This window comes from Argopecten irradians, chromosome 16 (assembly GCF_041381155.1).
Source record: "Argopecten irradians isolate NY chromosome 16, Ai_NY, whole genome shotgun sequence".
NCBI lineage: Eukaryota > Metazoa > Mollusca > Bivalvia > Pectinida > Pectinidae > Argopecten > Argopecten irradians.
The window spans coordinates 15,953,217-15,969,778 of NC_091149.1; the positions used below are offsets into that span (position 1 = coordinate 15,953,217).

A 16,562-nucleotide genomic window follows, 5' to 3' on the forward strand; every position below is an offset into this window, starting at 1 on the left:
TTAAAAAGGAAGGTAACTTTAACACGCCGCATTTCCCACTGTGTGTATCTGTTATAGAAGATTTTTATTATTATTATATGTCTAACGAGGACAATCTGCGTACTGCAATTGTTTCCCTTGCGGGGAAGCTTCGATTGCGGTCACATTTGTGTGCGAGAATAACAAACAAACGAAAATTAAAAAATGATTATCAACACTTTAATTAACCTTTATTACTGAAATACATGAACGGAAATGGAACTGGTTTTATCACATTTTGTATAAATATGCACGTCAAATCGAAGCGAATTATAAAGTATGTGCATCTGAACAATAAGCCTACGTCTGTTTACTCACATAAATGAACAATTTAATGCCTTCAATAATAATGTGTACACAGACGAAATGAAAAGAGAAAACAATATATCAATCAATGATCAAAATGACACATACGTCAGTAAATCTAATGGAATTGGACAAAGTTGGACTAAAACAAACTATTCACGTGTTCATTTTTCGCATTTTTCTTAATTTATAGAAATACAATAAACAATCGTTCAATCGATCTATATGCATATTCTTCAAATAAGAATAACTATTTCCATTTGATTCAAAACTTATGGTTATTTAAATAACATAGGTTATTCAATATAAAAATAAAAACATCACACATCAAAGTCATGAATACAAGTGAAAAACAACTTAGTTTTGAGTGCCGTTCAAATTTTGCGTATTTTGCGGGCAGTTAAACCATAATAATTTATCATCGCTATTTCTTTTCAAGCGAGTTTACATTAGAATAATATGACTTTACATCGTAAAATATAAACGTCTTAGGAAATATTTTCGGTATGGGAACGGAACGATAGGTCGCTGCAAAACAGTATTACTGAGATGCAGACACATAGATATTATATAAATTTTTAGTTCGATAATTTTTTTATTATGCATAATCGTTGGATGCAAACGGGTCTGTGTATACACTTTAAGTTTAGCAGCAAAGCGTTGTTACTGATAAATATTGGTGAGGGAGGGCCTGCCTCCAACTTCAACAATTAGTAAGCATGTAATAAACACAAGATAAAAACGATACTAAAAATGAAATAGTAATAGTTTCATTAAAAAAACTATATTTTAATGATGTTGCAAAAATATTTCTTTTTTATTTGTTTAAATTGTTTGCTTTCATTTAGCTTAATAGCGCCTAGTACTAAATAAAATAATGAAAAATAACTACTCGATAGTACAATTAACATATATTTAAGTTCGTAATACTTAACTCATTATTATTGGTTATCCTTAAAAAGGATTGAGATAATAAATCTAGTCAGACATGTTTGTACGACTATATTTTTTAAGTTGTGTACGTGATCAAGGAACAATACCCATTCAAAGCCCCACAGTGTACCATTATTTGATTATTTTATGTACAAGAAAGGACTAAATTACCTGTCTCATCTGTTGTTACACAACGAGCCTTCCGCTGTGCTATGACATATTCTAGCGATGGATATAACAGCAGCGATAGTAACCCCTGGAGCATCAAGGATGCGGTATTGGAACATGTACTAGAAATGATTTTGACACTAAAGCAGTATGTGCCGGAATTATCTAATCTGTATTTTTCTGAGTACGAATTTACATGTACAATCGATTTTTCTGAAGATCAATAAATGTATAGATAAGTTTATTTATGTAAAATCGACGGTCACATTATTAGTTAATGAAACAAATTAATTATAAAAATGTAGCATAAGATATGAAAAAACTTACCAATAATAGACATCTCATATTGGATTTGAAATAAGAGTAACAATACATAATTTAAAACTCTCTTAACAATAAAATCATTTTCGTCTCCATAGGTGACATATAGTCCTAACTATCTAATGTACGTGTATTTAGCACATTCATATTTTTGTGCTCTGAGGGGATTTTGATTTATAAGCGGAGTTCTAACTTAGTGCATTCAGCATACACGTACAGAGTAAGAGAAGACATTTCAGCGTAGGTCTTAAATAAACGCAATGAAATTTAAAATAAGTACATGTACAGTATATTAACATAAAAAATATATATCACAGTTTTTAATGAGTGCACACAAACACTTATTTCTGTTTAGTGTATAATTTCATTGCGATGGGAAATCAACAAACAGGTTTCTTCGCTAACTACGATTATACAAGGAAAGTAGCAAAATATATGATAATACATCAATGACAATGTTTTAAAAAATATGTATTATAATGTACTATGTACAACAATGAAAATCATGAATGATAGTAAAGAAAATAGTTTTTGTTCTGAAAAATTACAAACGGCTGCACAACAGAAATCACATTTTATATAAACTTTACATATACATCTACATATATATCATTCGATAGAAGAAATCCAGTTTACGATCTTGGTTATGACAGCAATTCATATGACTAAAACAGCAATAATTGAATATTGATAAATCATATGAAAGTTTCATATAACAATATAAATGTAAAACAGTATTTCATTATCACATTATAACCAGGGTTGGATTACTGTTCTTTTTATATTATGATAATATAATTTTAGGAACAGGGCCAGGAATATTAGATTATTTGCATAATACGACAAAACCCATTAAATTTGAACTGCAGGGGACCAGGTCAATAGTTTGATAATCATGATGTATTAAAGTAATAAGAGGTTGTCCATAGATTCTCAGAAATAGGATAACTGGTCATAATCAAGGTACCAGAGGCATCGAAATCGTCAATAACTCGCTAGATTCCTACCAGAATTAATGTGTAAGTTAAAAAGTATATATATTGACAAAAATATTCATCTTTGTTGCAAAAAAAAATCTTCTATTTCTCACATATTCTATATTTTACACTATAACGAATGCGTCAATAACATGTTTTGTCATCCTTAAAACAGAACGTCGACGTTTTCTAGTCCAGTGGACTGGCCACTGAAACCTTGAGATTGTTCCTGGATATCAGGAGCAGCGTTTTCCGAATCAGCATCGGTGTTGAAATGCACAACTGCATTTGTTTGCTTTTCAGAATCTGTTTTTACGTCGTCCTCATCTTCCTCTTTGATGACGTTCTCTGATGTTTTATTTCTCTGCTCGGCCTCTCGGCTTTTCATTACAGCAGCATTTACCAACGCCGAGAACCTATTACCTCCATTTGCACCCGATTGACCGGAACTCCCTGCTCCTTGTCTGGCCTTTTCCATAAGTTCCTTCAGTTTCGTTTGTTTAACAGCCATCTTCCACTTATTTCTAGCATTCAACTGGCTCCCACGCCTTTTAATCTCTTCACGATTAGATGTGTTCCGTATCATTTTCGTGATTGTATATAAAGACGGACGACCGAAACGGGAGAATTTCTTCTGGATGTCGTTCATCTTTGTTGCGTCTTCATCAACAGCTCCTTCAGCTACGCCTCTTGTGCTCAAATTGTCATCCTCTTCCATAACATTCTGAAGTTTCTGGAAGTTTCGAAGGAAATTTCTCCCAAGAGTGCTCTTGTGCTGTTCACGGCGTCTTTGGTCGAATTTTTTCCAGAGTTGTTTTCCTTTGGTCTGCGGAACGGTTTGTTCATCATCCTCAGGCTCACTTGTGGTACTGAATTCAGACACGATGGAACGTGCGTCATCATCTATAGCAGCTGATTGCATGTCACGAACGAGTTGCAGACCTTCATCGACACCGATAGATCTTTCGGCTTGATCATCACCTTGTAACGACTGCCGGATGCGTCGCTTAGCTTTGATTTCAGTTGCAGCCAAAATATGTAGAAGTGTAGCCAGTCTGTGGAATAACATACAAATAAATTGAACGAAAAGCAACATTCCAAACACAACTGTGAAAGCAAAGCTGATTGGTTCAACTTTACCTTGATCATCCCCGTTTACGTCAGTACACGGAAGAGGAATTGAGAGACTGCTATCAGCAGCGTTGACCACGGTCAACACAAATACGATAGTTACGAAGAGGGCGTTTATCAGGAGGAATGCCAGACAAGTTTTATTTCTGAGCTCGATCAGTTCGTTTGCGATAACTTTCTCCTTTTCAGCGTCTTTCTCTAGAGGGTAGAGGTATTTGTCGATAAAGTTTCTCCAGAAGTCCGATTCATCCTTGCCCATGCTATCGATGGCCCCATCCTTTAAGGTTTTGTCCATGATCCAGTAAGGATTCCTTAAGTCATCTCTTTTAGGAACAACTGGTGGTTGATACATGGGATTGTCTGCAACGTGAATAAAATTTCATAAAAAAAATGTATGCATACAATTCATTTTGGTTTAGTTTGATAAGTTTAAAAACATATTACCACCCAAGGTCAGTTAAGGACATACCAGATCTATAAATGATGTAGTTGGAAGAAAGCTGGAGTACCTGGATAAGATCACCTGAGCTGCTAGTGAAAACTGACGAGACATGTTAACCACTCGGCCACTTCTCGTCCGTGTGATACCCAAACGTCGATTTAAATAACGTATTTTTTCTATCTTGATTGTATCAAATTAGGAAAAGAAGAATGTGAATGTTTACAGAATCTTATATGTATACAACATTTCGGCAAATTCTGATAACTAAAATCAACAAACCAATATTTAATATTTAAGCAAAACGTATTTCTGTAATGAAAAACAATAAATGCCTTCTTTACTCGAATATTACTATTTATTATCTGTAGTTTGATCAAAACATTCAATAACTTGGAAGGTGATTCACAATTATATAATACTCACGACGTTCAACCGCTCCTTCGAATAGACCTGTCGCCTGAGAAAATGGAGTTTCAGATTGTTCCACAGGTTCGGCCTCCGGAAGGTAGCTTGATGAAACATTTCTGGAGTTTACACGTGTAACGTCAGTAATACGTTCTTCCATTTCGGCCAAGCGGAACAGAATCTGCTTGAACTTGTCGTCCTCACTGTGATTATTGGTCGGGCAGCAGAAACACCTGTTAAAATGAAAATAGATTTGTTGCCAAAACGATTCTCAATTTTATTCAACAAGTTATGTAAAATAAAGTATGTAAGGATATTTCTCACAAAATCAGTATGTGCTTCATGTTGTCTAACATTTTTTCGGGTAAAATTCGTACCCCCTTTACACGTTTTTATAGTTATGCTGCCTGGTCACTTGTCTAAGGAAAGTGTCAGTGTACACATCGTGGTAATCATGATAAAAAACACATTTAAATAATCACTGATTGTGTAACAGATATAATTACATAAATGTCGACAAGCCATGTTCTCATATACTGCATTTTTTGTTTAAAAAAACATGCTTCCAATACGGGGTTTTCGAGATCCCAAAACTACGTGGGTAAAGTACTATTTACCGTCGATTAGTCCAACCTTCCGGTGATTATGACGTCACGAGACTCACGTCAATTGACGAGTTTCGTGACGTAATAACCACCGGAAGGAGGGACTAATCGACGGTAAATAGTACTTTACCCACGTCGTTTTGGGATTTCGAAATCGCCGTGTTGATCAAGGTTTATCAAATCAACCAATGAAGCGTCAAACCGATCAGTTGAAGGTACATGTAATATATTTACCTGAACAAATTCCCAAACGAGAACGCATATTCCGAGCTTGGGGTCCCTGATGACCCACTTGCGGGCATTTGTTTGTTGATCCAGTCCTTAACTTGGCCTAGCCTCCCTTCATCTTTCTTTTGCTCTGCGGGTTTCGGAGCCGTCACTGGTTGCTTCGCCTCTCGTGTTCCCCAGGAAACTACGTGCAGGTTTCCAAGAGAGTAGATCATGAGCAGCATGGACATTGAGGGGATGGACAGGAAGTAGAGAAATCCGTGAAGTACACAGAAAAACTCCTAAAATGATATAATATTCAATATCTGAGGTGTTTACATGGTTTGCCTAAAGGAATCAATCTATCACATGCGGCTTTCCCCAAAATAATTAATTATCAAGAATCCGCAACTATTCATTTCTTCCTAACAATTTTTGCTGTAAACATATATAGTCGCATTAGCAGCATTGGTATATCCATATATACAGCTATAACCCATAGTTTATTTCATAAGTTAAATGACGAACTTAGTTTGGTTATTTCCTGGTAGGTTTAAGATAAGAGTATGTTATTTTGGCGATATATCACGTTTTGAAAATAAAAAATCTTAAGCAAATAATGTAATAGCCCAAACCTGTGGATGTAGACATGCTGCTAGGACAAACACACCAGCCACGAATAATAGAAAGACAGTGGTGACAGAACAGAACCCTGCTTCTGCAGCTTCCTTGAGTAGTCCGATAAACACAATCATCATCAACAGGGAGTATATTGTGGACAGGATAGCCGAATACGCCAGCTGAAAATTATAATCGTTGGGTTGTAAATTATAATTGGATATTTTAAAAGTTTTAAAAGTGTGTATATGTACAATTAATAATATTGCGATTCACAAAATATTTTGTCAAGCTAATTATTCAAACTGTCAGTTTAATTTTTTTTTATCATTTTACAAGCTGTAAGTGGCACACAACAATATACGTATAATGTAATTTCGATCCAGTGTCTGCTCCCAACATTAAAATTTCTTAACTTAGGAAACTATTTAACACGTATCATCTGTAATGTTTTCACATGGGGAATTTTATGTTAAGGAACCGCCCTAAGAAATGTTCATGTGACTAGGCACTGTTCACAAAATATTTCATACATTAAAATAAAGTCCCCATGCCTCTATTAATGGCCACATATCTCATGATGAGCGCATGTGTATTCTTCAGAATATCTAAAAATGTATTCATTTATTCCATTCTTCGACAAAGCTTTTGACTTTAAATTCTACATTTTATAAGCAAACTAAAATTTGTTGACAGAAAAGTACCATCTATAATGGCTGCATGTTTCATTTTGGAACACCACCCTGACTTACCTGAGTTTGGGACGACGCTACGAAGCACAAGATCACCATCAAAATCACAGGTGCAAGGTTGACTGCAAACGCAGTCCAGACATTGATAGTCGGGAAGCCAGTGGTAATGGCGCCGAGGATCATCAAGAAAATAGTCCCTGGGGTCAAAATGGATGACACCATCAGGAACATCTGATAGAAGATGTAGAGCATAGATATATCTTCATTCTTCCGCGTTACGTTTTTCCAGTCCATTAGAAGGTCCATGATATTTGCCATAGTGGACGGTGTCCATCGCCGTCTCTGGTTGTAGAATTCGTAAAATCCTTCCGGGGCATAGGTCAAGGCATCCGAGGCCGCCACATACTCGACACGATATCCTTGTTGGAGTAGAAGAGTACAGAGCCAACGGTCCTCGCCTAGTAAAACAAACATGGTGAAATAACTTAAACATTTGATAAATAGTATTCCGTTTTTGTGTATTACAACGTTACCCGATTACAGAGTTATCTGCCCTTGCGGGTAGGTATAAATTTTTTGTTTTTGAACATCCCGCAGGGGTAGATACAATGCACTAATACATACATGCTATAATGTTGTGCGAATAGTTTTTAATTTGTATTGTTTTCTCAGTGACTGCATGTATCATACATGGGCTTCAGCTATTTCAGCTATTCTTTTTGGTGTAGTTACGAAATCAAACCATATTGAAGTTTTTATGAGGACTAATTATGCCTCTTGGTTATGAATACATTCGTATAAATTAAAACTAAATGACTATATCAAACATATATATATATTCACCCATACCCAAATTAATGATAACGATATAGAGCCAGATTACCTACAATAATGACAACATCTTATGGTAATTTATTCATAAACATTGCACATACATGCTTCAGAAATATGACTTACCTTGATCGTACTGGACATAATGGGCTGGTTCTGTTGGGAGTGTGGTATACCGTTTCATTACATTATCGTCCATGAGAGCCTTGCCCCTAAACAGGCTGAAGCAGCCAGGACTACACAATACACATCCGAGCATGTGTTCAGCAGCCTTCTGGAGCCAGTGACTGATGGCATACTCAAATTTCTGATACCAAACCATGGGACCTGTGAGTAAAAAAGAAAATAGTATGCAAATTTGCGATCATTCTATATTGAAAATGTCGTCACATGTCTTAGAAAGGATTTGTATAGCTTTGCCTGTTATCCAATGCAATTGTTAATACAATGTACTTTATTATATTAACCATCTTTATCATAATAATGTTTATAATTCTTATATGATATTATATTTATACAATAAAATATTTTGAAATGAAAAATGTCGTTAGATATTCGCTGATACAACAATAATCTTTGTGAAGAGTATCGCGTTTAGTGTAAGCGTTTGCACGAATAGTCTAGTAGTATTTTTTCAGTTTTATGTTCTATCACATATTTTGCGTTTGCTTATCAAGTTCGCGGCTTTTAAGATGTATTGGGTTATGAGTTTTGGAAGTAATAGTACCAATCACAACCATAAGTTGCATTGTAAATCACATAAGATGTTTATAAACAATGGTTAATCTGCCTCATGAAATTCGACAATGATGACACATGTAACTGTATTTGCCGGATTTATTCAGCAAGTGGCAATAGCTGATACATATAGGTTTTATATACCCGAGCCAATAGGATGGATTCGTCCACATGCGGCACCGACTTTCGGATTCTTCTTCATTCGGTCGACGAGAAGTTGTACCGCCGACGGCTGAAAGTCGACATCACCGTCTAGGGCCAACAGGAATGTGTTATTGGCTATAGTCTCCTTCTGGCGTCTGGATTTGTTGGGGATGTTCATTAGACGCTGACCCAGGAAGTAGTACATGTACATCACCTGATGATGACCAATATACACTTTAGAAACTTTCAAAATAGTGACAGTTAAACATGTTTATAACGAAGACGCTTCCAACAACGAACTCAATGTCGTAATATTTCTTCTCCGGTAAGGTGTTCCTATATCTACAATATGTATATAACGAACTAATCTTATATCGAAGTAATTTTGTTGGTACCACCGTGTTTCATTCTGCCTCGAATGTATATAAATATAGCACTGTGTTCTTTCAGTGCAATGCCATGAATGCTTTATTGATCACAAACAGCGAGATAAACCGTATTGTTCACTTAATTTCAAAACAATATTAAGCATTTATATTATTTCCTTCCGAAGGGTTTTAATAGAAAATGGAATAGTTTAAATGAAACAGTGATGTATCATGAAACACTCAGCAATACATATTAACATGTTTCATTTTAAATTGTTTGAATTCAATTTCAGACAAATAAGAAATGATATTTCATATCCATGTACAATGATATATCGCATTATTGCCATTATTGCGATAAAACCGCCCTTTTCCAATATTCAAAATAAATTCTATGACGTATGTGCCTTTAGGACGGATTTCACGAGTTACCTGGCTCCATCGCTTCCTGTGACGTATTTTGGCCTTGTCTTTGAGATGAGCGATAAGTTTGTTTCCTCCCGGAAGTCTCCAGATTAGTTGCCCTCCGTACGGTGTAGGAATCTTGGTTGGTGGGGGCACATGTATGATGTTACCATGAACTGCACTGTTGATATAAAAGATATTAATTTTCATTAAGTCATCCTTTTTAAATTTAATTAAAACAAATTACATGTTAATTTTCATAAAACTATCATTGCGGCAGACGTCAAGACAGCGAAATTAATCTTCATTTTAAACATTGATTACACATAACAATTTGCATGTGTTTGGTATTGTACTCTCATCTTTTATTTCTTGTTTTGAAAGTTAGCTTTTCATCGAGACAAACCTCATAATAAAAGCTTACCTTGCCGCTATGTCCATAACATTGACTAATAACTTGACAAAATCGTTGGCATAATACTCCGTGCCGTCTTCATCATGACTGTCAAAGGCATCGTCAAAGAAGATATGACCTGTAACAAGTTTATATCAACAGAGTTAAAGCACATTCTTATATCATATTATATATATATCATAGACGTCATCTATTGTAATCTATTGTTACATTATGACGTCATTCATTGTTATATATTATTACTCGTAGCTAGCTTCATATATTAAATAGTATCTACGAATTCCCTTACGTACTACGGAATACCATCCATTATTTGTCATCTTAGTTTATTTCCCAATGCTGATTAGACGTAGTCCTCTGTAACTAGCCATTTCATCACACTATCTAGATTTAAAACTTTAATGATTCCAGGGACGAAAATACGTTATACATCAAACAAGTTATTCAATCTATGCAACGTATGCCACAAACATGCAAATCACTTTAAAAACTCTGATGGTAGTACATGTAAAAAAAGATTAAACAGATCATCGTACAGTATATTTGTAAACCCTTTTGAGTGCTAATGCTGAGTCCTTTGTCTGATGATGAATACATAATGCAGTGTCCTTGCCATAGAAACAAAATAAATACTCCCTGTTTGTATATCATTACATAAAACATTCTTTCTAATCATAAGAAAACGTTTTGAAAAAAAACAACTAATAATTACCTTCGAATTCGTAATAGTCGGGATCTCTTATACCAAGATACATTTGGAGATGTCGTCTGGCACACTGGTCATCGTCCATTCTAAAAACAGTATATTTGGATGGTTAAACTGTTGCAACCAACTTTATTTCTATGTAATCCATATTGCAGTTATTTTATCTTTTTAATTATCCTTTAATACAGCACACCTTTTTACACCTTGATCAAGTTCTTTAATACAGTTCATTGTACATCGTTTTTTTATTTTATTTGATACATTTATCCTGAATATCAAAGTCAACAATTAAATCATAGGACAAATTTTTGCTAACTCGAGATGATATTGGTGATCTAGAAGACAACACGAATGTCAAAACAATGAAATTGGTACTTTTTTCCTTTTTTTATTTTCAGACATTGAGGATTTCGGAAAATTGACATATTCGCAAAATATATCATATCAGCATGCCATATAGCTTGCGATCAATTACTTCGAACAAATATTAAAATGTATGTGACGTCACCACAACCGTTACCTAAACAAAGACTTGAGAATCTGCGTCATCTCGACTTCCGTTTCGTGCCACATAGTTGCGCAGAGGTAGAGGTACGGTGTGTCATCTTTCCGGAGAAAGGACCATTCCTCTCCGGCATCAGTCTTCTGTTCCGTAGGAATATCCGGGATAGGGATGTCCACTTTTACTTTCTGATTAGAAATCACACAATTATCATGATTATAATTCAATAATCAGAAGTGCCTTCTGTATCAAATCATAATTTATAGACTACCAAAAATTTATAAAAAATTTTGCAGTAGTTTACGATACAACTTACAGATGTCACTTTTCATATCGCAAAGAATCTCATTTATTCTAAAACCTACATAACTTTGAATATTTTCAACTTTTGACTTTCTGGAGATTTGCATAATTATCCCCCGCCCAACGAAGTTGGCGGGAGATATACAAATGGGTTCCGTCCGTCCGTACGAATGGTTTCCGGAGCATAACTCTAAAATCAGAAGAGATATTTCCACGAGACTTCATACACACATTGGTCTTATGGTCTAGTAGTGTCTTTTGCTATTTTTAGGTTTTCATTTTTTGCATTTTTTCCGTAACCATGGAAACATTGCTGAAAATATCATATTTTTGTACCAGGTTCGTTTCCGGAGCATAACTCTAAAACCAGAAGAGAGTTTTCCAAGAAACTTCATAGACACATTGGTCTTATGGTCTAGTAGTGCCTTTTGCTATTTAAAGGTTTTCACTTTTTGTACTTTTTTCTGTAACCATGGAAACATTGCTGAAAATGGCAGATTTTTGTGTAAGAATCGCTTCCGGAGCACAACTCTAAAACCAGCAGAGATATTTCCATGAAACTTCATAGACACATTGTTCTTATGGTCTAGTAGTGTCTTTTGCTATTTTTAGGTTTTCACATTGCCGAAAATATCATATTTTTGTAGCAGGTTCATTTCCGGAGCATAACTTTAAAACCAGCAGAGATATTTCAACGAAACTTCAAAGACACATTCTTTTTATGGTCTAGTACTACCTTTTGCTATTTTTAGGTTGTCATTTTTTGTACTTTTTCCGTTACCATGGAAACATTGCTGAAAATATCATGGTAAATGTTACTTTGCAAAACTCCACCCATCTTTGTTTATATAGTCTAATATAAATGTCAAGGCTGTATACCTGATTCAACAATTGCAGGACCTCTTTACTTGAATTATACTACATCTTTCTTTAGCTCAACTTCCTTTTTCCTGGTTTTTTTTCATACACATAAGTCTCTAAATCAAACTTACTTCAGCTTTGATATCTCCATTGGCGGGGGATCTGAATGACTATGTCCTTGTTTTATCAGATTTCAAATTCCAATCTGTGTGGTAATTTTGATTTTGATACATAACGATTAATCATCGGATATGTTTAAAGAGTTTGGACTAGTACACAATATTGACTTTATGTGATATTTTTTTATGTTTTCTATACATCGATACCAAGAAGGCATTACGGGTTAGTAAAGCTACCTTTTCATTGACTGATTTAAACTCGTCGTCAACGCGTCGCCTGTTGAGAAGCAGTGACTGGTCCAGTAAAGCTCCACAGTAGAGAGGTTTTACAAAGATTCTGGAAATCAAATACAGAGACAAGCTTAAGTACATAATAATGTCTTTTTTATATTTCATGCTAATAACAATAACAGTATAAGATAATTGCTAAATCTTTCGAACAGTGCGTGGATTTCAGTTCTGTAATTCTACACCATCGACGTTTAACTCTTCTGAGTATATTTTTCTAAACATAAAGTGTCATGTGCAGTGTTACACATGAACATAAAATTATTTAGTCACTTTCATGAAAACATTCTGATTAAACGTTTTCACATTAAATCTGGTTTTTCTGATTGAGTATCGGGATAAAATTCTATGAAATTAAAAAAGTCATGACATCATTATTTAAAAAAAAACTCTTTCAAAGTGTAAGTTAAACGCATTTTGAAAAAAATCAAAGCGCGTTATTTCATTAAAGAGGGTTGTACGAAGGGTCACATACTTCTCTGTAGCAGCTAGCCTCTCCTTGCCTGGCGACCATACATGATTGGTAATGAGAAGAAGTGAGGTGTACGCTAGGACTCCTGCAATAATAGCATACTTGAAGAAGTCAAACTGTTCCACCACAATACTCGCGTCACCTGTCCATGTTGGGAAGGGGATCGTACACCCAGCTATAGTGGATACAGTTGTGCTGGAGAAACTGCCAAACAACAAAGCAATAGTGATAGGTGTCGATAGCGCAACCGGAAGGGCATATCCTATCTTGTGGGCCAATATTTTGCAAGCAGCTTTGGCCACTTTGAAACAGATTATGTCGGACAAGATATTTACAACTGCCATAAGAAGAGGTAAGTACCAACAGGCGGTCACCCTATCACCATCCATTTCAATGTAATCGCCGTCGCCGTCTATTGGGTTCTGAATTATAGGCGTAACGCCCTCCTCAAAGCTGTAAAAGATGGAATCAATGCATGCTGTTGAATTGCAGTTGACCCCAAACAGGAGCGAAGGCATGACGGAGAAAGTTAGCACGAGCTTCCACATCATGGTCAGTAGTCCAATCTTAGTACGTCCCCGTGAGATCATCCGTTTGAGATATGGCAGTCCCGAGGAGTCCTTATCGCCCTTCCGCACATAATTCTCCCAATATACAACAGAGATGAATATAGGGGAGACAACCATAGTTACGATGAGATAAGGACTTCCTTTTTTAACTGGATCATGGTATACGTACTGAACCCAGAAGGCCAAACTCGCTGCATGTAACACACACGATATGAAGTTAATCAACCGCGCGAATCCTACTGATTTATTCGGCTCTACCTTTTTGACAGTTCTCGCTGGGTAAAATATCTTTAATATTCCAGGCACAAGTCCTATGTTCATGCATAAAAGACAAGCGGAGATTGGTTCAAAACTTGGCAGCACAAGGAAAACAAAGAATGAGAGGCCAACCGTGTGTAGCGTCTCGGTCACCATTGACTGCAAAAATAATGAGAAGTAAATTTTGAAATCACAGCCGACCGAGCAATATTTTAGCATATCTCATGGCTTCATTTTTTCGTTAGTTCTGTTTAGCATACGTTTAATCTTTTGAAAATTTATTAAGTTTGCTAGGTTTAAGGAATGCTTATGCAATTGAACTCTAATTTTGTATAAAACAATTTAAATGGGGGTTCCGAATCACTTAGATTGGTTCTAGATAAAAGGATTGCCAGTTGTAATTTTTCATTTTTTTGGGTAAAATTAAGAGTAATTTGATGGATATATAAATTAATTAATTCATTTATTCATATAATTTTTTTTTGATTATTTTGTGAATGGATTATTTCATTTTGATGTATTTCCTTACATGAGGGATAATACTGTCAAATTATAATCTTTATACTTACGGCTAGAAGAGGCACACATTGTAATTTCCCTGTCTTCTTAAAACACATCCTCCAGAGGTATTTACAGAATGTGAAGAAGTAGGGCGCCGACAGTATCATATTGAACGACCAAATCCATGCGACATTCAACGCCCCACCGTTGTGGTACGTTAATCTCTCGTTAAACGTTTTATGAGCAGATGCAATCGTATTGTTACGTGGTGGGAAAATGTTTGACGTCATCATGACGAAAGTGAGTTTAGACAATACTGAAAATATCAGCACAATCAGAAACATAATGATGAGGACGATGATTCGAGCGATGACGGTGCATTTGTTCCAGCAGTCTATCTCCGAACTCGATATATTGTCGTCGGAACCAGTTCGAAATACATCCCAGAACATGGTTTTCCTTGAATGGAAATAAATATTAGTTACCTTATCTGAGAATAAATCCAGGGTACAAAATATTTTTTGAAATAAATATCTTTAATGACAATTTTTCGAATTTCAAATATAGAATAAAACATTTTTGCCATTTGTATATTTTGTAATTACCAAGAATTTAAGAATACATCGCAAGGCATATTTTAAAAAAATAATTTCAAATAAAAAAAATTCTGACGTTGGAAACTGGAAAATAATTAAAGACAACTAATACTTTCAACAAAATAAGTTTAAAAAAAAAAAAAAAAATCTGAATGTAGATTTTCAAAAATGGGTTCAGATTTTCTGAAAAAGTTTATTTAAAGAAACTCATAATATTGCCTACTAATATACGCTTTAAACTTACTCTTTTTTGGATGCATTTCGTGCCATGTCACCTTTTTGATCTGTGACCACGGATGGTTTTACTTCCGTTTCATGTTCTGAGTCGAAAACGTCATCATTCATTTCATTGGATGATGTCGCAGAATCATCGGAATCCTCTTCGTCCTCATCAAGTACATAGGCAGCGTTCACGTGGCCATTCGTCATGCCGGACATCTGGACTGTCTCAGGCATTTGTGTTGATATATGAGGAAACAAATTTCCGGAGGGGTTTAGCTAAAACAATAAAATTTCTGTCAATTAATGTCTGTATTTGTTACTGCTGTAAATGACTTGTCTGAGAATATGTTTAAAGATGCTCCACCGCTGACAAATGGATTGTTTTCCATATCAAAAACAGGAGAGGACAATTTAGTATTTTTCTTAAGTTGCAAAAGTTACTCACTTTACACCATTACCACCATTGAAAAGTTTGAGCTTCTAATTGAATTTCAAGATAAAATATCAAAAATATTTAATTGCATCCCGAAAAATTCCGTGGCACTATGTCCTATATGGAATGCAGTACTGATTGCGCATGCATCAAAAGCAAATTTAATTATTTTGAGTTACTATTTGTGTTAATTAGACATATATATATATATACACACGATTAAACACCTATTATTGCTCAAATGATGGGTATCATTTTTGCTCTGTCGGCCGACTTTATCTTTCCTAATGCCTTCATTGGCACCGCCTCACTTTTGGCCTTGCGTTGAGCGTTCGCCCCTGTGAGGAAGGCTCTAGGTTCTGTCCCCTGGCCGAGACACACCAAAGTCTATAAAAGTGGTAGTTTCTGCTCCTGCTTAGCGCTCAGCAAACGGGGAGTGGGACGACTTGTTCGCCCGTTGTCAGTATAATGTGACCGGGTGGGGTGTGTTGTTTGGTGTCTTCGGTGGTATGCTTAAGTGATATAGCACTATAAAAAGGGCAATAGTTCCACTATACAAGAAGACATAACATGAATTTACCGCAGTCTCCCAAAACACGCACCTCGCACAACATACACGCAACACACCGCATACATTGGAGGCCGTCCTTACATGACCATAGCTGTTAATAGGACGTTAATTAATCAAACAAACAAACAAACAAATCTGTCGGCGATGGAGCATCTTTAAATTAACATATCAATCAAACATTGATTAATCACATAACACACCGATATCAAGCGGCTTTGCCCATGTAATATTTTCGCGTATGTCATAAGTGAAATATAATTTGGAGCGAGGTTCATTGGCTGACCTGACGTCAACAAAGACTGACATGACGTAAGGATTAGAGGATGTCATATGATGAAATGACGGCCTTCGCTAGAGCTCAGCAACTCATTAATTTTGACGTCGGAATTCTTCACACATGTATGTTGCTTTAGTTATTCGATGTGTTAATTTCATAA

The 16,562-nt window shown here is 35.6% G+C and overlaps 1 protein-coding gene across 2 annotated transcripts in view; it reads right to left on the minus strand.

Annotated features, from left to right (window-relative positions):
• Nucleotides 1-176: 176 nt before the first annotated feature.
• The window catches only part of LOC138310208 (chitin synthase chs-2-like), a 39,212-nt gene continuing 22,826 nt past the window's right edge, over nucleotides 177-16,562 (minus strand). For both annotated transcript variants that reach the window (XM_069251326.1, XM_069251327.1), the window contains exons 2-16: nucleotides 15,144-15,397; nucleotides 14,372-14,762; nucleotides 12,979-13,961; nucleotides 12,453-12,552; nucleotides 10,951-11,120; nucleotides 10,437-10,516; nucleotides 9,734-9,842; nucleotides 9,337-9,490; nucleotides 8,537-8,750; nucleotides 7,781-7,981; nucleotides 6,884-7,281; nucleotides 6,149-6,313; nucleotides 5,541-5,815; nucleotides 4,720-4,934; nucleotides 177-4,214 (exon numbers count right to left, since the gene is read on the minus strand). In XM_069251326.1, coding sequence (XP_069107427.1) covers nucleotides 2,890-4,214; nucleotides 4,720-4,934; nucleotides 5,541-5,815; nucleotides 6,149-6,313; nucleotides 6,884-7,281; nucleotides 7,781-7,981; nucleotides 8,537-8,750; nucleotides 9,337-9,490; nucleotides 9,734-9,842; nucleotides 10,437-10,516; nucleotides 10,951-11,120; nucleotides 12,453-12,552; nucleotides 12,979-13,961; nucleotides 14,372-14,762; nucleotides 15,144-15,397 — 5,034 coding nt within the window. In that variant the 3' untranslated portion in view covers nucleotides 177-2,889. The remainder of the gene's footprint in view (nucleotides 4,215-4,719; nucleotides 4,935-5,540; nucleotides 5,816-6,148; nucleotides 6,314-6,883; nucleotides 7,282-7,780; nucleotides 7,982-8,536; nucleotides 8,751-9,336; nucleotides 9,491-9,733; nucleotides 9,843-10,436; nucleotides 10,517-10,950; nucleotides 11,121-12,452; nucleotides 12,553-12,978; nucleotides 13,962-14,371; nucleotides 14,763-15,143; nucleotides 15,398-16,562) is intronic.